Here is a 24892-nt window from a genome sequence, read left to right as displayed (position 1 = left end):
TGCTGTGGTCGTCATGCTTTTTTTTTTTTGGTCGTCGTCATGTTCTTCATGTTTCTATATGATAGAAATATATATATATATATATATATTACTAATTTCTAGTTATTAATAAATGCAAACAACCCTAGGTGGGGACGAGATTATTAACGTGTCTACTTCGGCTAACAAGGTTATTTTTGACATTTTAGGTCTAGGTATGGTCTTGGTTGATTTTTTGGAGGTTTCGAGCTTAATTAGCCTTTTTAGGTATTGTGTTAGTTTCTTGTGACTTTCATGGATGTCAGATCAAGGAGACCTCGAATTCATGTTTTGACGATTCCATTAAATTCAGAATGTCAAGTGTAGTCGATTTTCACATGTGGTTTGTGTCTACGAAACTCTAAACGAATCCTGAGGGTCATTTTGCTGATTATTGTGTAATTGTGTTGGTTGGTTTTTTGGTACCTGGTGTGCCTTGTGATCGTGAGAGGTTGATCGCTTTCGTGAGGGACAGGTGACCTAACCTTCGCAATCGCGACCTTCGCGAATGTAACACTCTGAAATTTCTAAGCTAAGATCTGAATCATTCTATAATACCTTGCAACTCTACTCTTAAGATTTGAATCATTTGTGTAATACCTCGAACTTTGAGAAGATCTAAAGAGGGCTAACAAGCAAGTCCACAAACCAAAATGGACCATGGACCCTTCACGGAACCCTAAGCGGTCCGTTTAGGGGTCCACGACCCGTTTTTGGCAAGGTGGCCAACCGTCCAAAGGCTGCCAAGGTGGGGGTCACCTGGACGGGACCCTAGACGGCACACGATGGCTTGTACGGTCTGTTTAGAGGTCCATACAAGTCACCTATCAGCTTTTAAGTTTTAGGTCAACTTCAAACAATTATATCTCTCAGCATATAATGAATTAGATAGCACATAACCTATTAAATTAAAGGTCTTTAGGTCCTTTTTCCAAAGCCATTAAGTTTTCTCCATTTCGAGTTCGGAGTAAAAAGTTATGCTTGTTTTAGTAAGGCACTATCAGTCAGATGAATGTTTAGCGAAGGTGATATATGAGTGTATTTAGGTAGTGTTTTTCCATATTGTAGGCTAATATATTTAGGAAAGAGGTTGGAAGAGGAAGTGAAACGTTGGGAATGAAATGTGTATTTGTTTTAACCAGCAGGTAAATGTAATTTAGGGTCGGTATAGTTAATTTGAATTGGGTGTAGTTCATTTGTGTCGAGTGTAGTTAATTTGGGTTGAGTATAATTAGAAATGGGTGGGTTTGTAAATTAATTTAAGTTATTAAATTGTAAACAATAGATGGTCACCACTCAGCACGTATTTAAAAAAGTTTAATTGAATTATTTAAATTACAATTCGCTATAATAGTGATCAATATTGGACCTAAATGTGGATGACAAAGGTATTTGGGAGCCAATAGGTGGATGACAAGGGTATTTTGAGAGTCAATAAGTGGATGGAGGGTAGTTTTGTACTATTTCCAATAGTTCGATGGTATTTTAGGCCTTATTCCGTTAATATATTAAGTAATAATTTAACTTCAAACTATCAATTTAACCTTTAAAGGCTTGTTATTCAACATTATAACATGACTCATATACAAGGTGTATGTGAATCTATTTGTGAGATTATTTACACCCAACACATATGTATGACTTATTTTAGATCATGAATTTTAAAAGTTTTTTTAATTTTTTAAACTCCACACATAGTCAAACACTTTTATATAAATTATTGTAATAAGGCTTAAGTATCACTTGAACTATACCAAAAATCTCAACAACACACCTAAATTTTAAGTAGGGTCCTATTATCCTCCCCCCTCCCCAAAAAAAAATATATTTTAAAATGAAATAAATACACCTTAAATGCTGATGTGACATAAAGAGTGTGCACCACCACAAATTATAATTATAACTATGCCTCAATCCCAAACTATTTTAAATTTGAATTTTGAGAACTGTGCCTACCACAAACTTTCTGCTAGCCATGGCTGTAGACTGCAGTAATGAAATGCAAGCATTGAGTAAACATTAAAAAAGTGCCTCAATTTTAGGGAAATTTCACATCTTTCATTGCGGTTATAATCTTTTCAATTTTTGCACAAAATTGCATGCTATAAATAAAGACTTATTGTAGTTTACAAGATGGGAGTGACTTCCATGCCAGATAAGATGAGGGCCGCAAGACTAAATAGTTAGGACCTTATGAAAAGGAGGTGTGTGGATGTGTCAACAAAAAAGTGACTATTAAAACATAGTACAACTTCAACTTACTGAGGATATGATCGGGTGTTGTCACTCTTCATGTGTGAGAAGGCAGGGGGCTAACCTCCTCTCTGTTTCTCCTTATTAATAATATTATTTAAGAATCACATATTTTCTTTGTCCTTCAGAATTTATTACTATTTGTTGCTCATTTGTTTCATATCCCAATGATTTTTTCCTTCTTTTTTTCTATTAATCATGCTTTGAATTCTTTTTCTTTTGAGACAAGTGATTATCTGGAGAGAATAATAGAAATACAGATCACTTTCCGGAGAGAATTCTAATAATTTCAGATATTGTTACATCACCTACATAAGCTATATTATTTCTTAAGGACCAAATTGCATTCTAAATTCATAATGCGTGATTCATAATGCATAATGCGTGATTCATAAAGTTTAACTAAATTCTTAATTTAATCACTATTTACTGATACTGAATTCAAACCAAAATCAAACATATCAAAAAAATAATTTTTTATCATAACTGAAATTCATAATGCGTGATTCATAAAGTTTAACTAAATAAAGATATTGTTACATCACTTACATCACAATAATGCATAATGCGTGATTCATAAAGTTTAACTAAATTCTTAATTTAATCACTATTACTGATACTAAATTCAAACCAAAATCAAACATATCAAATAAAGAATTTTTTATCATAACTGAAATTCATCAAAACATCAGCTTCGCAATTCATAATTCAATTGTTTAACTAAATTCCTAAATTAATTACTATTTACTGATACTAAATTCTACTCAAAATCAAACAGCTCAAACAAAGTTTTTTTTTTTATCAATAAAAACAGTTACTAGCAATCATAACTGAAATTCAATGAAACATCAACTTCAAATTCTAATGTGTAATCCATAAAGTTGAGCTAAATTCCTAAATTAATCACTATTTACTGATACTAAATTCAAACAAAAATCAAACAGATCAAATAAAGAATTTATCTTTTTTATCAAAAAAAAAAAGTTACTACCAATCGTAACTGAAATTCATTGAAACATCAGCTTCGCAATTTGTAATTCAAAATGTTTAACTAAATTCCTAAATTAATCGCTATTTACTGATATTAAATTCTATCCAAAATCAAACAGCTCAAACAAAAATTTCTTTTTGAGGAAAAAAAAGACAGTTAATAGCAATCATAACTGAAATTCATCCATACATCAGCTCTGCAAAGCGCAATTCAGAAAGCTTAACTGAACTCCTAAATTAATCACTACTTACTGATACTAAATTCCATCCAAGATCAAACAAAAAAATCATATAAACAAAAAAAACCAGTTACTAGCAATTAGGGGTGTCAAAAATGAACCCAAACATAGATAACCAGCCCAGAATTTTAAGGACTGGGCTCGAGATAATTTGAATTTGGTTCAATCTCAACCCATTCAGGCCTAACCCATTTTAAGAGAATCCTCAATTGAACCCAATTCAATCCCTAATTTCAACCAATTTTAAAACTATTTACAAGATATGTCCCTATATTAAAGGTATGAATTATTAGCTATTTAACATCTTTTAGGATTTATCTATCCATTTGTTTCTTTTTTTAAAAAAAAATCTTGAGTTGAAATTCGAATTGTGATTATAAAAATTAAATATCATTATGTTAACATTATTGAGATTAATAGGGTCAAATTGGGCAGGTCAAGACCCAACCCGTTTTTTCGCCCATTTGAACCCAACCAATTTGAGCCCAAAGTAAACTTGGGCGGGTCAAGACCCAACCCGATTTCTATTTCAACTCATTTTAATATGAACAACTTTCACATATAGCAAATATAAAAATCAAATTTGTATGTTATAACTATAGTTTGTATAGTTGCGCTCCATAACAAACTTTATTTTTGCTATGGAGTATCAAATTGTATAATTCGCTGGCTCCTCTTCAGACTTGTATAATTTCGCTGGCAGACCATTTGTATAAATTGTTGTCAGCCTCTCGTTTGTATAAATCGTTGGCAGCCTCTTAATTCAATTTTATGTGTTTATATATCTGCATAAAATTTGAATTTGTATACAATTGAATCGAAATAAAACGTTTGTATATCAAATTTCTCTCTCTCTCGCTTTATACAAACATAAATTATACATTGTATTTTGTATAAAGCGAGAAAGAGAGAAAGACAAAAGAGAACTAGACAGGGGAATATTTGTATTGTATAATTATAAGTGTATAGGACGAAGATATATGTATTCGCATGTGTATATATAATTTTCTCTCGCTTTATACAAACAGAAACACAATTTATACATTTTTGTTTGTATAAAGCAAGAGAGGCGAGGGAGAGACTGGCGAGCGAGAGAGGGAGAGTGGCGAGCGATAGTTTTAGGGAGAGAGGCAACTGGCAATAGTTTGTTACGGGGCACAATTAAATCAAATTGTGATTATAGTATTTAATTTGAATTAATAGTTTGTCATTATATACAATTTTCCTTTTTAATATCTCCAATTTCAATTCAATCCGCCCATTTGACACCCACACAAGCAATCATAACAAAAAAATTCATAGAAACATCAACTCTGCAAATCGCAATTCAGAAAGTTTAACCAAATTCCTAAATCGATCACTATTTACTGATAGCACCAAATCCTATCCAAAATCAAACAGATCAAAATAAGAATTCTTAATTATTATTATTATTTAGAAAACAATAAGACGAAGAAATAAACCAAAATAGAAGAAGAATAAAGGAAGATCAAGAGCTTTACCAGTGAGAACAATAGCTTTGACATCATTTCTCATGAGCTGCCTCATTCCATTTCTCCTTTAACCCAGCGAAAACTACAACCAAATTAAAACTCAAAATCAAAATTCCGCTTCAACAAAACAAATCAAAATTCCTTTTCGATGAATCTTAAGCTTACTTTGAATAGCAAGAGCATTCACCGGCGGATTGACGAATGTAATTACCGCAACGCCGTCGCTCCCAACCTCCATCGTCACTTTTGCTTTCGCCATTTTCAACGAAAATTATTAATCTTAGCTCAAAAATTTGGGAATTGAATTTATAACTATAAAATGGGATAGAATTAAGCTAAATATTTAAAATAGGATATCCTTGATTGCATATATGCCAAATATTTAACAACAGCTTAGGCAATGATTTTGGACACTGTTACATAACTTACATTAACACAAGAAACAATAAACTACATTATTTATTTCTTCAGACATAATATAATTTACATTTAGTTGTGTTCTAATGGTACTTGGACATTTTTGCGGTATTCAGCCAAACCCCACAATGGAAATATATTTCTATATGCTGCATAGTGCAACATGCAATTCTTCATGACAACTCCAGTTATTTCCTGCACATATTTATGAAGTCAAATAAGTACAATATTTTGATAAAACTGGTTTTAGCAATCTCTGTTCTTTGAGAAATTGTTTTGCCAGTTTGAAAGGGATTGTTTCTTTATATTAACTAATCAAGGAAAGAAGTTCAAACATGTCATTGGACTTTCAGAAATGGCTCAGTCATGCCATATGTTAATAGTTGGGCTATTTATTTCATCACCGTGACAACAGTCCACATTTGTGTCACTCTTTACTGAAAGTTTAATGGCATATTTGAACTTTTTTTCCATTAATCAAATATCATTCAAATATGACCAGATTGTTTAAAGTCGACTATATGAATCATCTATATTCGCTTTGTTTAACTACAGTTAATTTCGTTCCAGTAACAGCTTGTTCTTTTAACGGTCAAAGAATCTTCTCCTTTGTTTAACTTGTAATTTACAGAGTAATTACCTGTTGTGGGAAGTCACCATCTTCCATTTGAGAATTAATCAAAAGCCTTGCCGCACGGTGGAGGGGTCTTGGATCTCTATCAACCTGTCCAAAGAAAAGTTGGTAAAGAACTCTTATAAAGAAAAGTTATACTCTGATTTTGTTATAAATTACAGCATTTACTAATGGCATCATACATAAACAAACCTTCAAACTTGGCTTCAACCGACAAGTAAACACTCCAACTTTGAAAGGTCACATCTAGACACCTCAACTTGGTCTCAACTGGAAACTAAACACTCCAACTCGCCTTCATTGTGTCTCGTGGCACATAAATTTTGAAGGTGTCTAGATGATCATTTTGTAAGTTGAAGTGTTCAACTAACACAGTGAAAACGAGTTGAAGTGCCTAGATGTGCACTCTCAAAGTTGTAGTGCTTAATTGTTAGTTGAGAGCAAGTTTGAGTGATGTTTATGTATTATGCTTTTACTAATAGTAACAAGGAATTAACCTGGCGAGAGTGAATCAATCCCATCAATGCCCATGCAGTTTGTACAAGATTTGAGTGTTCTGTTTCAAGCTCTCTATATACATATTTGATCAAATACAAAGCTAAGTCACAGTTATCTTTTCCCGGTATCTTTATACTTCATCCTATTCTTTAAGGGTAAAAATGCATGTCAATAGAAAACTTAAGACTTAAAATATTCAGTATTGGAATGAAACGGTTCCAAATGGAGTATGATGCATGTGCAGAGTTCATATCACCTACTATGTTGCATGGACTCTCCAAAAATGTTGTTGCAGATCTTCCAAAAATGCACAACTTTTGGAGGATCCAATGTGCACCAAGTGACATTCTCAGAAACATAGCATATAATTGACCTTAACAATGCACAAATTGAGACGTAGGTGTAGTTATTGTTGTTTTATGTAGCTTTTGTGCTTTTACATTACCTTGTCAGGACAAGAATGATAGCTTTCTCCCCAACCACCATCAGACCTTTGTCTTCGTAACAGAAATTCAACACCTTTTCGAACAGCCGCAGAGTTGCTGTAATTCTTGCCTGCTGCAGCAAGCCCTCCAAGAGCAAACCAGGAAGCATATGTAAAGCACACACCCCAGGAACCATACCTATTGACATGATAATCGTGTCATATGTATCGACAGAGCAGAAAGTTCAAGGACTCGCAAGAAAAATATCATATACCATGAACCATCAGGCTTCTGTACATCGTCAAGATATTTAACAGCATTATCAATGAAATTGTCAATCTCTGTGGTCTGGTGTCCAGGGTATAGCTTTTTAAACAGAACTAGTGTTTGAATTGACGCGCCAGTGCACTCAACATACCTAGATTGACATGTAATCAGTGTGAAGTTGTTGTTAGAATAGGAATAGTTTATAGTCTCCTACTTGGTAAGGGATTGTATTATAGTGTCAATAAATAGAGTTTTGACAGAATCTTACTCATGCTCAATGACAATGTCCGCAAAAAGTTCAGTAGGATTGAGCAACTGTCAGTGAATATAAAACAAGAAAGTTACATATTCAGGTTCTGGATGACTATAGAAGAAGTTGAATGCTGTTAACAATCTTGAAATGAAGCAGATAGATAAAATTCCTATATTGTGAATCTCAAACTAAAACAATTATTTTACTTACCTCCAAATACTGTGAGGCCACTGCAGGCTCCCAAGCTGCTAAACCCCCATTTTTGCTCTGCAATTTTATTTAAATGGATCTCAATATTGCTAGAAATGTGCCAAATGATGAGTGACTAAATTCAGAAAATATGAATCTGTAACATAGGTAGCCATGTATCGGACTACTCGAGGTAAGATATAGGTTTCTCTTGGAATTTTCGTACAAGCAGCAGACAACTTCAGATTGAATAACTAGTGATTTTAGGACACATTAATCAGTTTTTACCTGGAAGGTAAGAATAACATCCACTGAGTCATACAGTCGTGCAGGTTCGATTGCCTCACCAACTAAATCTGAAGGCATTGTAGAGAAGAAAAGGCAGCACTAGAGAAACAAAATTAAGAAGATATCAGGCAATCTACTAGCATTATCATCTTGCTACTTTTCAGTAATTACAAGAAGTTGGAATCTTATTTTATTGAATAGATAGTTACCTTTAATGCTTCGGCAGTGGAATCAGATACTTGCCATCCATGATCTTGATCTGAAAAAGTCCACGATCCTTTTGAGATATGCCGATACATCCCTTTAAAATCACCAGAAGGATTGTCCTTCACCTAGCAACAAAGTCACTTACATTAATAAGGTCCACATTTTGAAAGAGTTGTTATGCTCATGATTTAAACATCCAACCTGCGATGTTTTTATGAAGTCATGTCCTTTTCTCAGAGTATCTAATATCTCATCATTCATCTCGCAGGCCAATAATGCTTGAATAGTAAAACTAGTATCCCATGCTTGACTACCGAAACTCTGCAATTCAACAACAAATACTCACCTATTTCAGTAAGAATTGTTTGCATCATTTCAGAATAGGAAAAGGGGCTAATTTTTTATTTTACAAACGCGTGTTTAAGTGTAAACCAGATGCTATTTCTTAACTCATTGTGGTTTGTGAAATAGTATGATTTCCTTAATTACAAAAGATAATTCATATATACCAACCTGCATTTTCATTCCATCTTCAGCTACCCATAAATAATCTGGAATCCGAGCAAGATGTTTTTTGAAATAACTGCCATTTGGATCCTCAACCCAACAAGCAAGCATACACAATACCTACACCATCCATGTGTTACAGAAGTGTCAGAGGATTGAAGTCGTTAAGAAAATGCAGGTATTTTGTAATTTGTCCAAAATGAATAAGTTGTCATACTTTATTAATACATCCAATGGTGATGTATCGGCTATTCTCGTCTTCATAATGTATATGTTTCATGGTAACTGCAAGAGCTTTATTTCTCAGCTTGTTGAAAGGCCAACGAGTCAATAGAGTCTCGGTACATATGTTGAGACTGTCCCACATCAAATCTTGAACCCATGGATGAGGGTAATAGAGATCCTCCTAGCGCAACAAGTTTGTGTTTGAGCATTTGTACAAAATAGTATGATATCTATACTAACTTGAACACCGAGGACTCATTTGGTCCGTAGACAAATTTATAGAGGGATAAATAATATTGAATATTATGTTGAGATTTATTTCTAATCTCAATAATCAAACGACCCTTGATAGTCATACCTTTGCACATAAATGGCGTACTCTTTTCCAGTTAATTTGATCGTATGGTTGACTATATAACTCAACCCTCAATTGCAAAATGAGAGGTGTGATTGGACCAACAAATCTCTTCCCATAGAGATAAGACATTGGCATGTAAACCATTCGACAGTAACACCACATTTTTGCTGCATTTAGATTAAGAGTCAAAATACTTGGTAGATCAATATATGGACACCAATAGAGAACGACATCAACCAGAAAACATTGCATAGCAAATCCTTAAAACTAATATCTACAATAAAATGAACTGAGAATTTTAGGATGTGTATGTGTAAGCAATAACAAATATTGATCAACCTGGATTCATAGGAAGAAAAGATGGAAGAATCCAAAACTCCGGGGGCATTGGATTGGTTCCTAACCACTCAAAAGCTCCAAGAATCTGAATGACAAGAAGGAAGATTTATCAGCAACAAGAAGGCACTAAATCTTTAGTAGTTTAAGAGAAATTCGTTAAATTATGAGCAACAAGAAGGCCAAGTTAGAGGGCATATTTATGTATTATGGCAATAATTTAACGAGTTTCTCTTATACTACTAAAGGTAAGAAATAGCTTTTGCAAAATCAGGTCACCTAAATGATCACAACTAACTGTCCACAATAAGTGCAGTGATAAGAACCTAAAGGTTGAATCCACTAACCATCCACAATAAGTGCAATGATAAGAACCTAAAGGTTGAATCCACTATTTCACTATTGAGGTGGGAGGTTGGGACTTCCAAAGGACCATAATAAACACCACGATCCGGTCAAACACTGTTGCACCGCTGTTGCCATTTACGGCACAGCGGACACGGAGGGTGGTGATTGGCTCTTATACCACCGTTACAACCTTAGTGCCGGAGAGTTCAAGGCTATATAAATCCTGCATCATCACCTTGTAGTACCGATGTGGGAATTACGATGGACCATAACACCTGCTCCAACAGATTAATACATACTGATAGTGTAATTATTGTGTACACTACCAGTGTATACAACTTAAATCCTACTATAATATACAGTCTTCTAAAAAGTTATTAAGGTAACTAATCATACCGAGAGCCAAGTTTTCCCCCATGAAGGAATTGCAGTGACACTCCCATGATCAAGAATCCATTCCCTTGCTCTAGCACAGGCATTGTTTTTGCCACCATCTGGTCCTTCTCCAAGGATCCTCATGCATATGTAACTTAGAGCTGAACAGAACATAGTACTGTGACCTTCTATGTGCAAACCCCATCCACCATCTTCATTCTGAATAAAACAGAATGCCATCAGTAATTCAGAGCTTTTATTTGCACTAGTATATTCATTGTGACATTACGTCATATACCTGGTGACAGTATATATACCGAAGAATTTCCTTCCGATGTTCAGCTGGAAATACAGTATTAAGATTCCCAGTCATATGCATACACATAACCTTGAAACGGTTTTGGTTTTAGCACATCCAATTTATGAAAAGAATTTTACAAATACAAATGAAAAAAACTTACGAGAGGTGGAAGAAAGAAGAGAGGACCGGCATTTTCAGCAGGCCAATGTCCATCAGTAGCCTGTAAAGCTGAGAAGAAATGTACAGCTCTACGCAATGCAATTGTAGCAATTTCATGGCTAATTTCTTCTCCTTCTTCTACTTTTACTGCTCCAATTCTCTGTTTGAAATTCTTCTCTCCCAGAAACTGGGGAAAAGTGATACAAGTCTTAGTTTTAACTATTGAATGAAGTGATAAGTTTTATTATTTACACAAAGACTCTACTCTCCCGTATCCACCACCACCCCTCTATCGTCATCGTCATTCCTACCCTTCTACTGTCGTCATCGCCATAACCGTCATCTCCTCTTCCATCACTAACATCGATGCGTTTTTATCTTTTTCAACTTCATCTCTTCCTCCTTATGTATTTCAGTTGTTTTGATGACTCTCACAAATGCAGGGATCCGGTCGCACAGTGTTCTGGTCTAGGTACAATACAGTTGGAAAGCTGTCTTCACCAATAGAAATGGACGAGGTTGTTTATCCAGTGGTCGGCAGTTCTTCTTGATTGATATAATCAAGAGACAAACAACTTGATGATTCATTCATTCAAACAGAGAAGAAACCAAGCTTCAAAATACAAAAAACAGCAAGGGACCTGATCAACTGAAGAAGTGTTAAATGTGTGTGCTGTTGTCTTTTGAATGTTTGTAATGTGCTAAACTTGTAGGATTCATTTCACTCTTATAAGAAACATTTTAAACTTGTGTGTGAGTCATTGTAAGAACATTGTTAGAGTTAACTTTGTGTCTTATTGTTTGAAGTCTATATTAATTAGTGATAGTTAATATAGTGGGCAATGAATGCATTGCTTTGGCTTAGTAAGTAATAGGTGTATTACTTAGTGTGAGATTAAGAGTTTAGTCCCATTGGTGTAGTTGAAATATCTATTCACTTTTGCTTGGAGATTAGTGAAAACAGTTGAAAATCATGTGCGACAAGTCGTGGTTTTACTCCCTTGAGCAAAGAGGTTTCCACGTAAAATTTTGTGTGTCTATTTTACTTCCAGTTATTTACTTTCTGCACTTTAACTGTATCAAAGGACCTGGTCTTATGATCACTAGTAGACGCGTACATTCCATCACTCCTCTTTCATCTGTTGAGGATTTGTAACTAATTAATTATACACGTAGGCAATTTGTTAGTTAGACTGTGATAAAGTTAGTTAGCTAGGAATCTTCTAGTTGTTAGGCAATGGCAGTGATGCCTTAACAACACTTGTATATATATATATATATATATATATATATGGATAAACACGTGATTCACAGATTGAATGAATGAATTGACCAGTTTTCATTCCCACACATTTTTCCTCTTCTCTCATTCTCCTTTGCATTCCTATTAATAGAGTTTCTCAACATTGTATCAGAGCACAGGGAATTTCTCTTGTGTGTAGATCATTTCGATAACCATTATTCTCGCTTCTCGCTTCCTCTTATTTGTTGATGTGTGGATCTCGTTTTGCTTCTGGATTTTGTTTTGGATCTCAAGCTTCTGATTAATCGTGACTGACATCACAGAATCCAGTGGAGTTCCACCAACTGAAGTTCAATCAGTAGATCACAATCATCCCATCTACATTCATCCATCAGACACTCAAGGTTTTGTTCTTGTTTCCATTCAACTTCTAGGAACTATTCTTTATGGAGAAAATCCTTGAAACTTGTTTTACTTGGTAAGAACAAGCTAGGTTTTCTGTTAGGAACCTGTAGAAAGGATAGGTATCCTGCTTCCATGCATGATCTATGGTAAAGATGCAATGTTATTATCCTAGGTTGGATCATGAATACTGTGTCTAAGGATCTAGTTAGCACTGTAATCTATGGATTTGATGCTCATAGTGTTTTGGGAGACTTTCCTGAAAGGCTTGATAAAGTCAATGCCTCTAGAGCTTTTTATCTCCACAAAGAGATAGTTACATTATCTCAGGGCCAATTATTTATCTAATTTGAGAGAGGTTTGGGATGAATTTGAAACCTCATGCCTCCTTCATCTTGTGCTCGTCCTGAGTCCAAACAATATATTGAACACTTTCAGTTTCAGAAGTTGTAGAAATTTTTGATGAGGTAGAATGAGTCGTATGTTCATGCTAAGTCTCAGGTTTTGATGACAGTTGATGTGCCTAATGTCAATCAGGCCTATGCTATAATAACAAATGTTGAGAGCCAAAGGCTGAATGGTACTAGAGGCAGTTCTTCTTCCTCCAATGACACACTCTCAGACACTACTCTTATGAGCAATAGGATGTCTTTTTATATTGATAGCAGCAAAGGTCATTCTTAAGGAGCAAGAGGAATTCATGTTTCCTCTTCTGGTAATGGGCATAATGGTGGTTTCAGGGTATGGTGATGGTAGGCCTGGTCAATCTAATGGGAAGTCTCTTGTTTATTGTGATTTCTGCCACTTCAAAGGTCATACTAGAGAGTCCTGCTACAAGCTACATGGTTACCCCAAGAGGAAATGAGGAGCATCATCCTCTCATGCTAACATTGCTGCTGCTGGTGGAAAGATATTGGTTCCTCTGATTCTTCTACAAATCATAATTCCATGTCATATGGTTCATCAAACATTACTTCTTCAACAGGTGCACAAGGCTTATCACTGTTTACTCCTGAGCACTACTCTCAAATCCTTCAGATGCTTAGCAAGGGCAATGAGGTCGATACTGTGGCTAATATTACTACTGCTAACACATCAGATACTCTTACTACCCTTATGTCTGAGATGGTTAATTGCAATTGGATTATTGATACCGGTGCATCAAATCACACGGTTCACAATATAGGTCTAATGACTCAGTGTACAGAAATTGGGGATAAGAATAACAAGAAAGTAAACCTACATACTGGTGGTCAAGTTCCAATTAGTCATATTGGTGACTCACTAGTTCTCAAAGATAAAATAGTGCATGATGTTCTGTTTATACCAGAGTTCAAATACAACCTCCTGTCAGTTTCACAGTTGACAAAATAGCTCAAATGTGTTGTATTATATTTTCCTGAGAAGTGTATTATTGGATTTCTTCAATGGGAAGGTACTGGGGATTGGTAAAGAAGCTCAAGGCTTATATTTTCTTCACTCAGATATCACATCAAAACATTTTCCTACTGGCTTTACAGTTCCATCCTCATGTAATAGAACTAGTAGTAGTCTTACTAATTGCCATAGTCCTACTAGTTTTACTTCATCTTTGTCTACAGTTGTATGCTCTACTAGCCTTTGGCATAAGAGACTTGGGCATACCCCTCTTAAGGTTCTCAGTAGAATAAAGTGTATAAATAATATTTCATTGAAAGATCACAGTTATGTTGTCTGTCCAATTGCTAAACAATCAAGATTACTATTTCCTCATAGTCTGTCTACTTCTACTTTTATATTTGACATTGTTCATGATATTTGAGGACCTTATAGAGTTTTTAATCATGATGTAAATAGATATTTCCTAACTCTGGTGGATGTTCTGTCCAGATATACCTGGATTTTCTTGATGCATACTAAGTCTGACTCTGTTGTTATCTTGAAAGATTTTGTGTGTATGATAAAAACTCAGTTTGGTATAGCTATAAAGTGTGTGAGATCAGACAATAGGACTGAATTTATTAACTCTCAAGTGGCTGATTTGTTCAAGAAATGTTGTATCTTACATCAAAGCTCTTGTGTCTACTCCCCTCAACAAAATGAAGTGGTTGAGAGGAAGCATATGTCAATTCTTGATATGGCTAGAGCTTTAAGGTTCAGGCATGTATTCCTTAAAAGTTTTGGGGTTTCTGTGTCTCCACAACAAACTATATTTTGAATAGACTTCCTACAGTAGTGTTGCAAGGCAAGTCTCCTTTTGAAAGGTTCTTTGGTCACACTCCTTATCTTCAGCACCTCAGGGTGTTTGGGTCTCTATGTTATGCCACTGATCCAAGACACCTTGATAAGTTTGCTCCTAGAGTTGTTCTTGTTGTCCATATGGGTTATTCTTCCTCTCAGAAAGGCTATATTTTATATGACTCGAGTCTCGAAACCTTTTTTGTCAGCAAAGATATTGTATTCAAGGAAGAGGTGTTTCCATTCAGGGATCTTTAAGTCTTCTCTTGTTCCCTAATTTCCATACTTTTTCTGATACCTCTCTTCCTGATATGACCAGTTGTGTTCCTGAGTCTTCTCCTAGTGACTTTGAGTCTTCTATTCGTCCTCTTTTCACACCTGAACCAAGTCTAGTTGTTGAACCAGTGTCAGGCATTGCACCTAGAAGACCCACCAGGCACTCTAAGCCTCCTGTTTGGCTAGATTCCTATGTCACTCCTAGTGCCAAAAAAAACCTGTCTATATCATATATCTCAATATGTCTCCTACTCTAGGCTACAGAGCTCCTCTTGCTACTTATTCTGCCTTAACTGAACCTAATTCCTACTTGGACCTGCCAAGACTCTCATTGGGTTGATGCCATGAAGGCTGAGATCATTGCACTTAGCTTGAGGATAATTGTACTTGGTCCATTGTTCCCCTTCCTCCTGGCAAAGCAAGCACTTTGACATAGACTGTCACTTTGTAAGAGAAAAGATCTTGGAAGGACTTATTCAGTCACAACACATAGGAACTAATGAACAACAAGCAGACCTACTCGCCAAAGGGCTACGTAAACCTCAACATGAAGCACTGATTGACAAGCTTAGAATTAAAAATGTATTTTCCAATTCTCAGCTTAAGGGGGAGTGTTGAGGACTTGTAACTAATTAATTATACACGTATGCAATTTGTTAGTTAGACGGTTATAAAGTTAGTTAGCTAGGAATCTTCTAGTCGTTAGGCAATGGTTGTGATGCCTTAACAATACTTGTATATATGTATGGATAAACACGTTTGAATGAATGAATTGATCAGTTTTCATTCCCACACATTTTTCCTCTTCTCTCATTCTCACTCCCATTAATGGAGTTTCTCAACATCATCACCGCCATAATAACCATACCATTTTCTTCCGTTGTCACCACCAGCCATCTCCTCTACTACAACCTTTATTTCTTTCACCAACACCTTATTTTCTATCAAAAAATTAAATAAATATTGAAATTACTGTAACAACTATGTAGAAGTTGTTACAACAATTCAAACAATAATTGAAGTTGCTGCAACAAATTAAACAGTTGGTGAAATTGTTGTAACAATTGTGATAGATGTTACAACAACTATGTAGCAATCAGGGGCAAATTTAAGGGTAAAAAATGGGTCACTCGAACCCGTGGTCATCCGACAAAACTCGATATATTATTTGTATATTTTTAAAATATCGTAAATATTAAATAAAGGAACCCATGATCACAAATGATTGGATGGCTCACTGGTTCAACGGTTGGTTTTGATTGTGAGGTTGAGGGTTTGATTCCTAGAGAGGACCTCTTTTTAAAATCAATTAAAAAGCACCACTGTTTGTTATTTTTTTGAAAAAATTTCATTTTCTTCTTATAAAGTGTACTTTTTAAATTTCTTGAGATGCGAAATTGCATATATTTTTTTGGTTTCTTTTAATAATTCTTTTTCAATCAATAATTCATATAAAAATGCATTTAATTTTTCTTGTGACATAATACTCGAGATTTATCAAACTTCTAATAATTTTTTCCCGAAAATCGTATTTAATAGTTTTCTTATGAAAAACCTATAATCTATTATTGCTAAATTAAATGAGGCCCTCAAATTTGTGAGCCTAAAATGATTGCCTTTTTCTTAAAGGGCAGAGTTACCCCTAACAATGATGCACCCGTCTTTTTGAAATCCTGAATTCGCCTCTGGTAGCAATTACCAGTTCGCAATTGTTGCAGCAGTTATAATATCTGCTTGATTTTCTGTAAAATTTCTTTTAACTTTGAATACTTTTTTTGAAAATTCTCAAAATCAAAGTAAATAGACCATCAAAATAATAATAAAAAGAAGAAAAACGCCACAAAAAGAATAAGCAGTGTCAGCAAAGAAGACGGTAACAACAATGACGACGATAAATAAAGAAGAAGAAGATGGAGGAAGGGAGAAAGAAAGAAGGAAGAAGATAGAGGGAGGGAAATCTAAAAAGAAACGAAGAAAAAAGAAGAAGAAGAGTAAACTCGAAAAACTCATATACTTTAAATGTATTTTGAAACTTCACACAACTAAAAAGGCATGATACATAGATAATCACTCAAATAGACAAGTGAACATTCTAACTTTAAAATTGTACGTCTAGACAGTTTACTTCATTATTATTGTGTCAATTAAATATTTAACTTACAAAATGATCATCTAAATACCTTCAAAATTAATGTGTCATGCCACCATCAAGTGTCTATGAAACACATAATTTAGTTGCTAATTAAGACTAAATTAAAGTGTCTAAATATAGACTCTCAAAAATGAAGTATTTTCTTGTCATCTAAAATTAAATTTAAATATATTTATTTATATTATGCCAATTTACAATATTTAATTTTGCTATTCGTTAAAGGTTTATTTAATATACCATCAACCCGCCACTGCTAGAAAAAAATAATAAATTTGCACTAATTGAGCTTCAAATTGAGTTTAATTTTAAATTATAATTTAAAATTAAGATAAAAGTTGGAACTTCAAATATCTTAGAATCAAAAATATCTGTTGACTTCTTTTTTAGGGAAAAAGGACAAATATACCCTCAAACTATCTTAAGTGTTATGTAAATACCCTCCGTCATATTTTTGGGACATTGGTGCCTCTGCCATCAAAAAACTAGAACATTTATACCCTTCACTCTAACGGAAGACTAAATAGGAACACGTGATACAATCTTATCCGTCGATCCTATATTTAATAAATGTCAGATCGGTGGATAAGATTATGACATGTGTATGTCCATTAGTATAAAAGATATATATGTTCTAGTTTTTGAACGGCAGGATGACCAATGTCCCAAAAGTATGACGGAGGATATCTGCATACCTTTTACAATAGTTCAGGGGTATATTTATCCTTTTACCTTTTTTAAAAAAGTAAATTATGTCATTCCTAATTTCCTATAGTGAAAATCAAAAGTATCTCTTTAAAAGAGTGCATAATTACATGCATCCACATGTTGTCAGAATTTTGAAATCGACTAATTGAGATAATAGTCAAAAATACATTTAAATTATATTTTTTTTTGAGTTTCATATTTAAATTATTAAGAGTGTGAGTCTCATATTTAAACTATCACTTATTAGTTTGGGAAACACATTTCTCTCTTTTATTATACTCTCATTATGGTGTGTAATACACTCTCTCTTTTATTTAAAAAGTATTGTCACATCACACTACACATGGACAAAACATTTCATGTTGACAAAAATTAAATAAATTATTAACATTAGTTAAAGTTAAAGATTAAAGTATTACTACTCCCCCAAAAATATTATAAAATAAAATGTAAAATATTTTTCTTACCCACTCACCACTTCCTCTCACCGCACTACCCCAACCCATTATTTCTATTTTTTTAAAAAGATATTCTTTTATAAAAAAATTATTTTTTAAAAAAAAAATTCTACCACACCCCACATAATCCGTTGCTTCTATTTTTTTGCACTTTGTATTAGATGTGTTTGTTAAAAAGTATTGTTTTTACTTACCGTAAGACTTTTTTTAAATAAAATTTTTATTTTTGTTGTATTCGGTACGTAAGTAGAAAATAATATTTTCCTAAAATTATATATACACATCTAACACAAAAATGGGAAAATGTAAAAAAAAAAATAGAAGCAGAGGGTTAGATGGGGTGGGATAGAACTTTATTTTATTTTATTTTATTTTTTAAAAAAATAGGAAGGAGTGGGGGAGGGGTGAGGTCTCAAGTTTTAAAATAAAAGGATGGGGGGATTATCGGCGGGGGGGGGGGGGGGGGGGGGGGGGGGGGGGGNGTAGGAGATGGTGGAGTGGAGTGCAGTGGGGTGAGAAAAATATTTTAATTTTTTTAAAAAGATAAAAAAAATTGTAAGTTTTTTTGGAATAATTAATATACTTTATACTTTATTTATTTTTAACTAATATTAATAATTTATTTACGTTTTGTCAAGGTGAAATATTTTATCCATCTGGATTGTCATATGACAAGATTTTTGCAAATAAAAGAGAGAGTGTATTATACACACCACTGAGGTGTGTTTCTCAGACTAATAATTGATTGTTTATGTATGAAACTCACACTCCCAATAATTTAGGTATGATACTCAAAAAAAGGAATAATTTAGATGTGTCTTTGACACTTATTTCTTGGCTAATTCAATTTTATATTTGAAATTCTTTTCTCCAAGAAACTACACACATGGGATTTTATATTAAATTTTCTCCTAAACATAAAATTTTTACAGATTGTGGAAATTATTAATTTTTTATAATTTTTATACAATCTTAATAATGAGCAAATTATAGTTATAAAGAAAATACCAAAATATTATAAGGCACGTATTGATAAATTACATATCTTTATGTTTATTTTATAAAGGAAAAAATGACAAATATACCCTTGAACTATCGTAATTTGTATGCATATACCCTCCATCATACTTTTGGGACATTAGTTCCCTTATCGTCCAAAAACTAGGGGATATATGCCCTTCACTCTAACGGAGGACTAAATAGGGACACGTGGCACAATCTTATTCGTTGATCTGATATTTAATAAATGTCAGGTCGGTGGATTAGATTATGACACGTGTATGTTCGTTAGTATAAAGGGTATATATGCTCTAATTTTTGGACGGCAGGGGCACCAATGTCCCAAAGGCCAAAAGTATGACGGAGGGTATCAGCATACCATTTACGATAGTTCGGGGGTATATTTGTCTTTTTCCCTTTTATAAATAAATATTTGTGGTTATAAATTTTCAAATACATATAATTTTATGAATATTTCACTAGTCAACAAAAGTATTAACTAATTATTCTTTAATATAATTCTTTCACATGATACGAATAATTTATTCACGTCGAACAAGAGTCTTTATTGTAAAATTAAAATGATGGATCTTTTTATAAAATATAAACTTATTGGTCAAGTTTTACATTAGAAATTGAAATCATGATTTGAAATCACAATTCGTGTTTTTTGGAAACTTTAAGATTTGGATAATCCAAAATCACATGTTCAAATAGTATTTAAAAATATAATTTCTTATCGCTTGTCCAAATGCAAGATAATTTTTTGAAAGAAATAAACTTTTTTGAGATTTCTTATGTATATAATATTTTTTTTTAGTAATTAAAATGACATAAAATTAAAAAGAGTTAAAAAGGTCGAAAACAGATCATGAATATCCTATTTTTTTAGTTTCATAAATGAACAATCAGGTGTGCAACTTTCTTAACTGATCACTAATTATTTATAAATTGTTGCTTTTCTACATCTGAAATACCACTATTGCTCATGTAGGAAACAAGAACAGTTGATAGTTGAAGTGTGTTGTGATAAATAGTTGGTGATAGTTCAAATAGGAAACTTACACACCTGATAATTTAGGTATGAAATACGAAAAATTGGGATACTTTAGGTATGTCTTTGACCCTTCACTCAGTTAAAATGACATAATATATAAGCATCCATTCAAACTTGGTCTCAACTAGCAAGTAAGCAAGCAGTACTCCAACTTTGAGAAAACACATTTAGACACGCCAACTTCTCTCCACAGTGTCAGTTGGACAATCTACAAAATAATCATCTAGACACTTTCAAAATCTATGTGGCATGTCAGCATTGCATGTCCAATTTTCAAATATCATTTTTATTTTGAAAATAAAAAATACATTTTTTAAAGTACTTACAATTTTCATGGTCAAACATCCACTTAGTTTCATCTTCCGCATGCATATTTCAAGCCACAAGACTCCAAAGTTAATGTACATTAAACATAAATCATATTTAATACCACAAAATTTAAAAATCTAGACTTTTTAAAAAGTGTATCCAATCTAATCAAAATGAAACTGAGAAAAAAAAAAACTCTTCAATTCTAATATTGAATGTTTAAAATTATCGTATTCAAAAATCTACCTTACAAAAAAAAAGAGAAAAGAGAGAAAAATGAATACTAACCTGTAGTCTCCAAAGAAGATCGCTACAAGGCTTTACTTTATAACGGTTGTTCCAAAATTGTTGACGGGCCACTTCGATCTCGGCCCATTCTTCAATGGTTCCGGCATTTGGATTAAACTCCCATGTTTGTCGTCCAACATAGTTATTTGTGCTGTACATATGTGGACCATCTTGTCCTTTTGCAATCTTCAACTTCCACATTTTAAAATTCTTCTTTATACTCACGAGGCTTGCAATTTAGTGATATCAATAAAAATTACATTATATATCGATGTGAGTTCAAACTCTGAAGGTCTCAGTTAGGGATGTACAAAACTGAACCGAAAATCGAACCAAACCGCAAACCGAGTCAAACTGAAAAAAAAACCAATCCAAGACCAACCAATCCGACATTATATATATAATTCTAAAATTTTATTTTATACATAAGAATATTTACTTTGATATAATTTTTAAATATTTTTTATACTTTTTCATAGTTTTTATCTTTTAATATATTATTTCAAGTTTGAAACTTAGAATTCCGAATGGTTCAATAAAGATTATAGTTCACAGATGTTGGTAATTATAATAAAGCTTAAATCAAAATCAAATTAATACTAATGCAAAAAAAAATCAATTCAACACCAAGAATGACAATAATATTGAATATTTGTTCTTTGATTTTACATTGATTTAGATAATTCAAATACATAATCTAATTTTAATTTCCTTTAATATTTAGTCATGTAACTAATACTTATTAAACTTATTTTAGCATGATTTAGTACTTTTAAATTATGATCATTTTCATTATGACATGTTAATTTGCAATATTTGTTTTATGCGATTTCATTATTATTATTTTTTTGTTGGATATTTTAGTGTCATTACTCATATCATATTTTGTGTTATTTTCTTAAGAAACACCTTAGATAGTTGTATTTTGATAGGACTAAAGAAATATTTGAAGTAAAAGTAAATTATATGTTTGTATGAATACTTTACCGAAAAAATCAGAAAATCCAAAAAACCCGAAAAAATCCGAAAAAACTCGAGGTTGAAAAACCCAAATTTAATTGGTTTGGTTTGGTTTATAGATTTAAAAATCCGACACAAATGGTTTAATTTGATATTTGAAAAATTCAAACCAACCCGATCATGTACACCCCTAATCTCAATAATGTTTCATGCAAAGTAGAGAAAGAGAGAAAGAGAAAGGGAACTCACCAAGTTTGGTAGGATGAAAGAGAAGAAACTATGAATTGCGGGGAAGAAATGAGTGATCTATGCAACTATTTATGCAAATTAAGAAAAAAAATCGATAGCTGTGTGATTTTTTATCCTTTTTAAACTTTTACGTCATTTTACTGTTTGAAATTTATTTTTTAGTATAATCTTGACTTTTTTTCTACTTTTATTTATTTTAGTAAATTTATATTTATTAAGATTGAAAAGTTACAAAAAGAGCCGTAGTTTTAAGAAATATTACTTTATTTTCAAAAAATAGATTTTGTTTTAACTTCTTGTCTTATATTCTTAGTCTAAAGTTAATTAATACTACATTCGTCCCCTATAGGTCGATCATTTTTTTACATGCATATTAAGAAATAAAAAATAAAAAGATAATTTTACTAATTCACCCCTTAAAAAGTTTTTTATAAATTTTACAAACAAATGTGAACACTTTCAAAAAGAATTAAATGTTAAGGTAACATAGGAGAAGAATATTTAACGAGAACAACTAATACTCCCTCCGTCCTTTTTTATATGTCACATTTTTACTTTGCACTTGCATTAAGAAATGATGTAATTTTACCGTTCTACCCTTATTTAATTTTTTTGGAACTCAAGTTTTTAATCAATGAATATGAATTAATTTATTTTGATTAATTAATTTAACCAATGAACATGAATCATTTACTTAGCTTTTCTAAGTTGGTCAAATGTATATTTTCAAAGCTAATAACTCACAAGGGTAAAAAAGGAACAATATGGTAATTTATGCATTGATTTTATGAAATGACAAGTATTATGGATCAACTATTTATAGAAAGGGATGACATATAAAAAGGGACGGAGGGAGTATGAAACAACTATTTTTAGTAAGATGATGAACTAATATAGAACGGATGAAGTATTTTTGCTGAATAGGGATATGGGTCTAAAAAATACCCCAACTTTGGTCGAATTTGTTGTTGCGACACTAAACTTTCATGAGGACCTATTACTTCTCTAGACTATTTAATACCGTATTTTAAACATATATATTTGCCCACATGGACATAAAAAATAATGCAAAATTATAAATAGTAATGTGTCCACGTGGACATATATATACCTTTAAAATACACTATTAAATAGTTCAGGGGATAAAAAAATACACTATTAAATAGCCTAGGGAGGTAATAGGTCCTCATGAAAATTTAGTATCGCAACAGCAAATTCGACCAAAATTGGGATATTTTTCAAACCCTTATCCCTTCTGAATATTTAATTTACCTTTTGTTTAAATATAAAAATAAAAAAGGAAACAAATGATACTGAGCCACTTGGTAAAGATAACCTTTTATCCTCTATTCATGCAATACAATCTAATATATATATATATATATATATATATATATATATATATATATATAAAGCTGAATATAGATAATCTGACGTGGCACCTCTCTATGCTCAGTATTTCTATTATCTTTTTTCTTTTTTTTTTTTGACATTTTATTTTTGTTTTGTATTTTTTATTTGTATTTCAAAAAAAAGTGAAAGTATTTATGTCATACCAATTAATTATGCCCTTTATAACATTCATTACACTAATATAGATTTAAGTAAATGGAAGATGAAAAGATAAAAACGATTCATTTTTCACAACGGTTTATAATTATTTAGCCTATAAAATAAAATAAAATATTTGAGCATTTGTAACAAATAAGAACAAATTTCTTCACTTTGGTTCTTCCTCTTCTGACGATGATGATGAATATATGGTATCAACTTCTGTTGCTAAGATGTCCATCAAATTTCTAGGTCATGTGACTTTTTTTAACAAAAGAGAAAGAAAGAATATCTCATGATTCTTGTGAAGACATTGATGTAAAGAAAGAGATCATGTAACAAAAGTTTCTCTTCAAAATGAAAGACTTTTTGTAAAAATATTTATTCCTTCTACAAGAAGAGAAAATTCATTGTGGTTGAGAAATTTGTAGGAAGGTTGATTAGTGTTTCAAAGGGTAAGAAGAATTATTTGGAGAAAAAATCAATCTATTTATGGAATTCGTATCAAATTAGGAGGAGAACAAGCAAAAAATTATTTTGTGATTTGAAAAGAGAGAAAATTAGATATTTCTTTCAACCTCATTATTCTTCTAATTTATTTCTTCTTTTATCTTGTCTTGAGTTTTTTGTATCTTTAATTAAAGTTTTTTTTTCTTATTTATCTTTAATTAAACTTTATATATATATTCTTAAAAAAGAATTTAAAAAGATGATCATATTTAGTTCCTTTCCTCATCAATGTTATTAATCTCATAGTTAGTGTTATTTATATTATTTTCTTAATTATTTTTTTTCTTTCTTTTAATTATTTATTTCAAGAAATTAGTTATTATAACTTTATAAGAATTACATATGTATTTTTACATAATTGATTTGTCATTTTAAAATTTTTTGGATCATTCTTCATCTTAAAGTTTCTATCTATATGTAATAATAAAGCTAAAATAGAAAATGTGGGGTGACACACCCTTCTTAGCAATAGATACTTATTTATTCTTATCAATGTTTCTGACATTTTTTGTTATTTTTTCCTTAAAATAATTATTGCCTCGATTTTTAGTTTTAGTTTTATTTTTTAGCATTTTTTAATTTTAAAACTTACAAATTACTTGCTAAAATATAAAATTGTTATTATTATTATTATCAAATGGCAATGTTTCACTTTACTTACTTTAATACTTTCTAATAAAACTTACTAATTACTTACTAAAATATAAAATTGTTATTGTTATTGTTATTATTGTTA

At 32.2% G+C, this 24892-nt stretch overlaps 2 protein-coding genes across 2 annotated transcripts in view; both read right to left on the bottom strand.

The window, feature by feature from the left end:
• Positions 1–24618, bottom strand: part of LOC125863364 (uncharacterized) — a 315246-nt gene extending 290628 nt beyond the window's left edge. The window contains exon 1 of the mRNA XM_049543553.1: positions 24614–24618. The gene's annotated coding sequence lies outside the window, so the exon portion shown is untranslated. The remainder of the gene's footprint in view (positions 1–24613) is intronic.
• Positions 5483–10964, bottom strand: LOC125863368 (beta-amyrin synthase-like). Its single transcript, XM_049543558.1, has 17 exons — positions 10782–10964; positions 10619–10708; positions 10342–10539; positions 9601–9685; positions 9262–9428; positions 8896–9084; positions 8685–8798; positions 8373–8492; positions 8174–8296; positions 7965–8063; positions 7698–7754; positions 7503–7549; positions 7242–7385; positions 6988–7165; positions 6542–6622; positions 6051–6134; positions 5483–5605 (listed from the first exon to the last, which is right to left on the bottom strand). The coding sequence occupies exons 2-17, from the start codon at positions 10703–10705 to the stop codon at positions 5483–5485; spliced, it is 1896 nt and encodes a 631-aa protein (XP_049399515.1). The 5' UTR covers positions 10706–10708; positions 10782–10964.
• Positions 24619–24892: the final 274 nt, after the last annotated feature.

Source organism: Solanum stenotomum, chromosome 4 (genome assembly GCF_019186545.1).
Source record: "Solanum stenotomum isolate F172 chromosome 4, ASM1918654v1, whole genome shotgun sequence".
Classification (NCBI taxonomy): domain Eukaryota; kingdom Viridiplantae; phylum Streptophyta; class Magnoliopsida; order Solanales; family Solanaceae; genus Solanum; species Solanum stenotomum.
The sequence above is the reverse complement of the archived record's forward strand: the minus strand, read 5'-3'. Positions and strand labels throughout refer to the sequence as shown.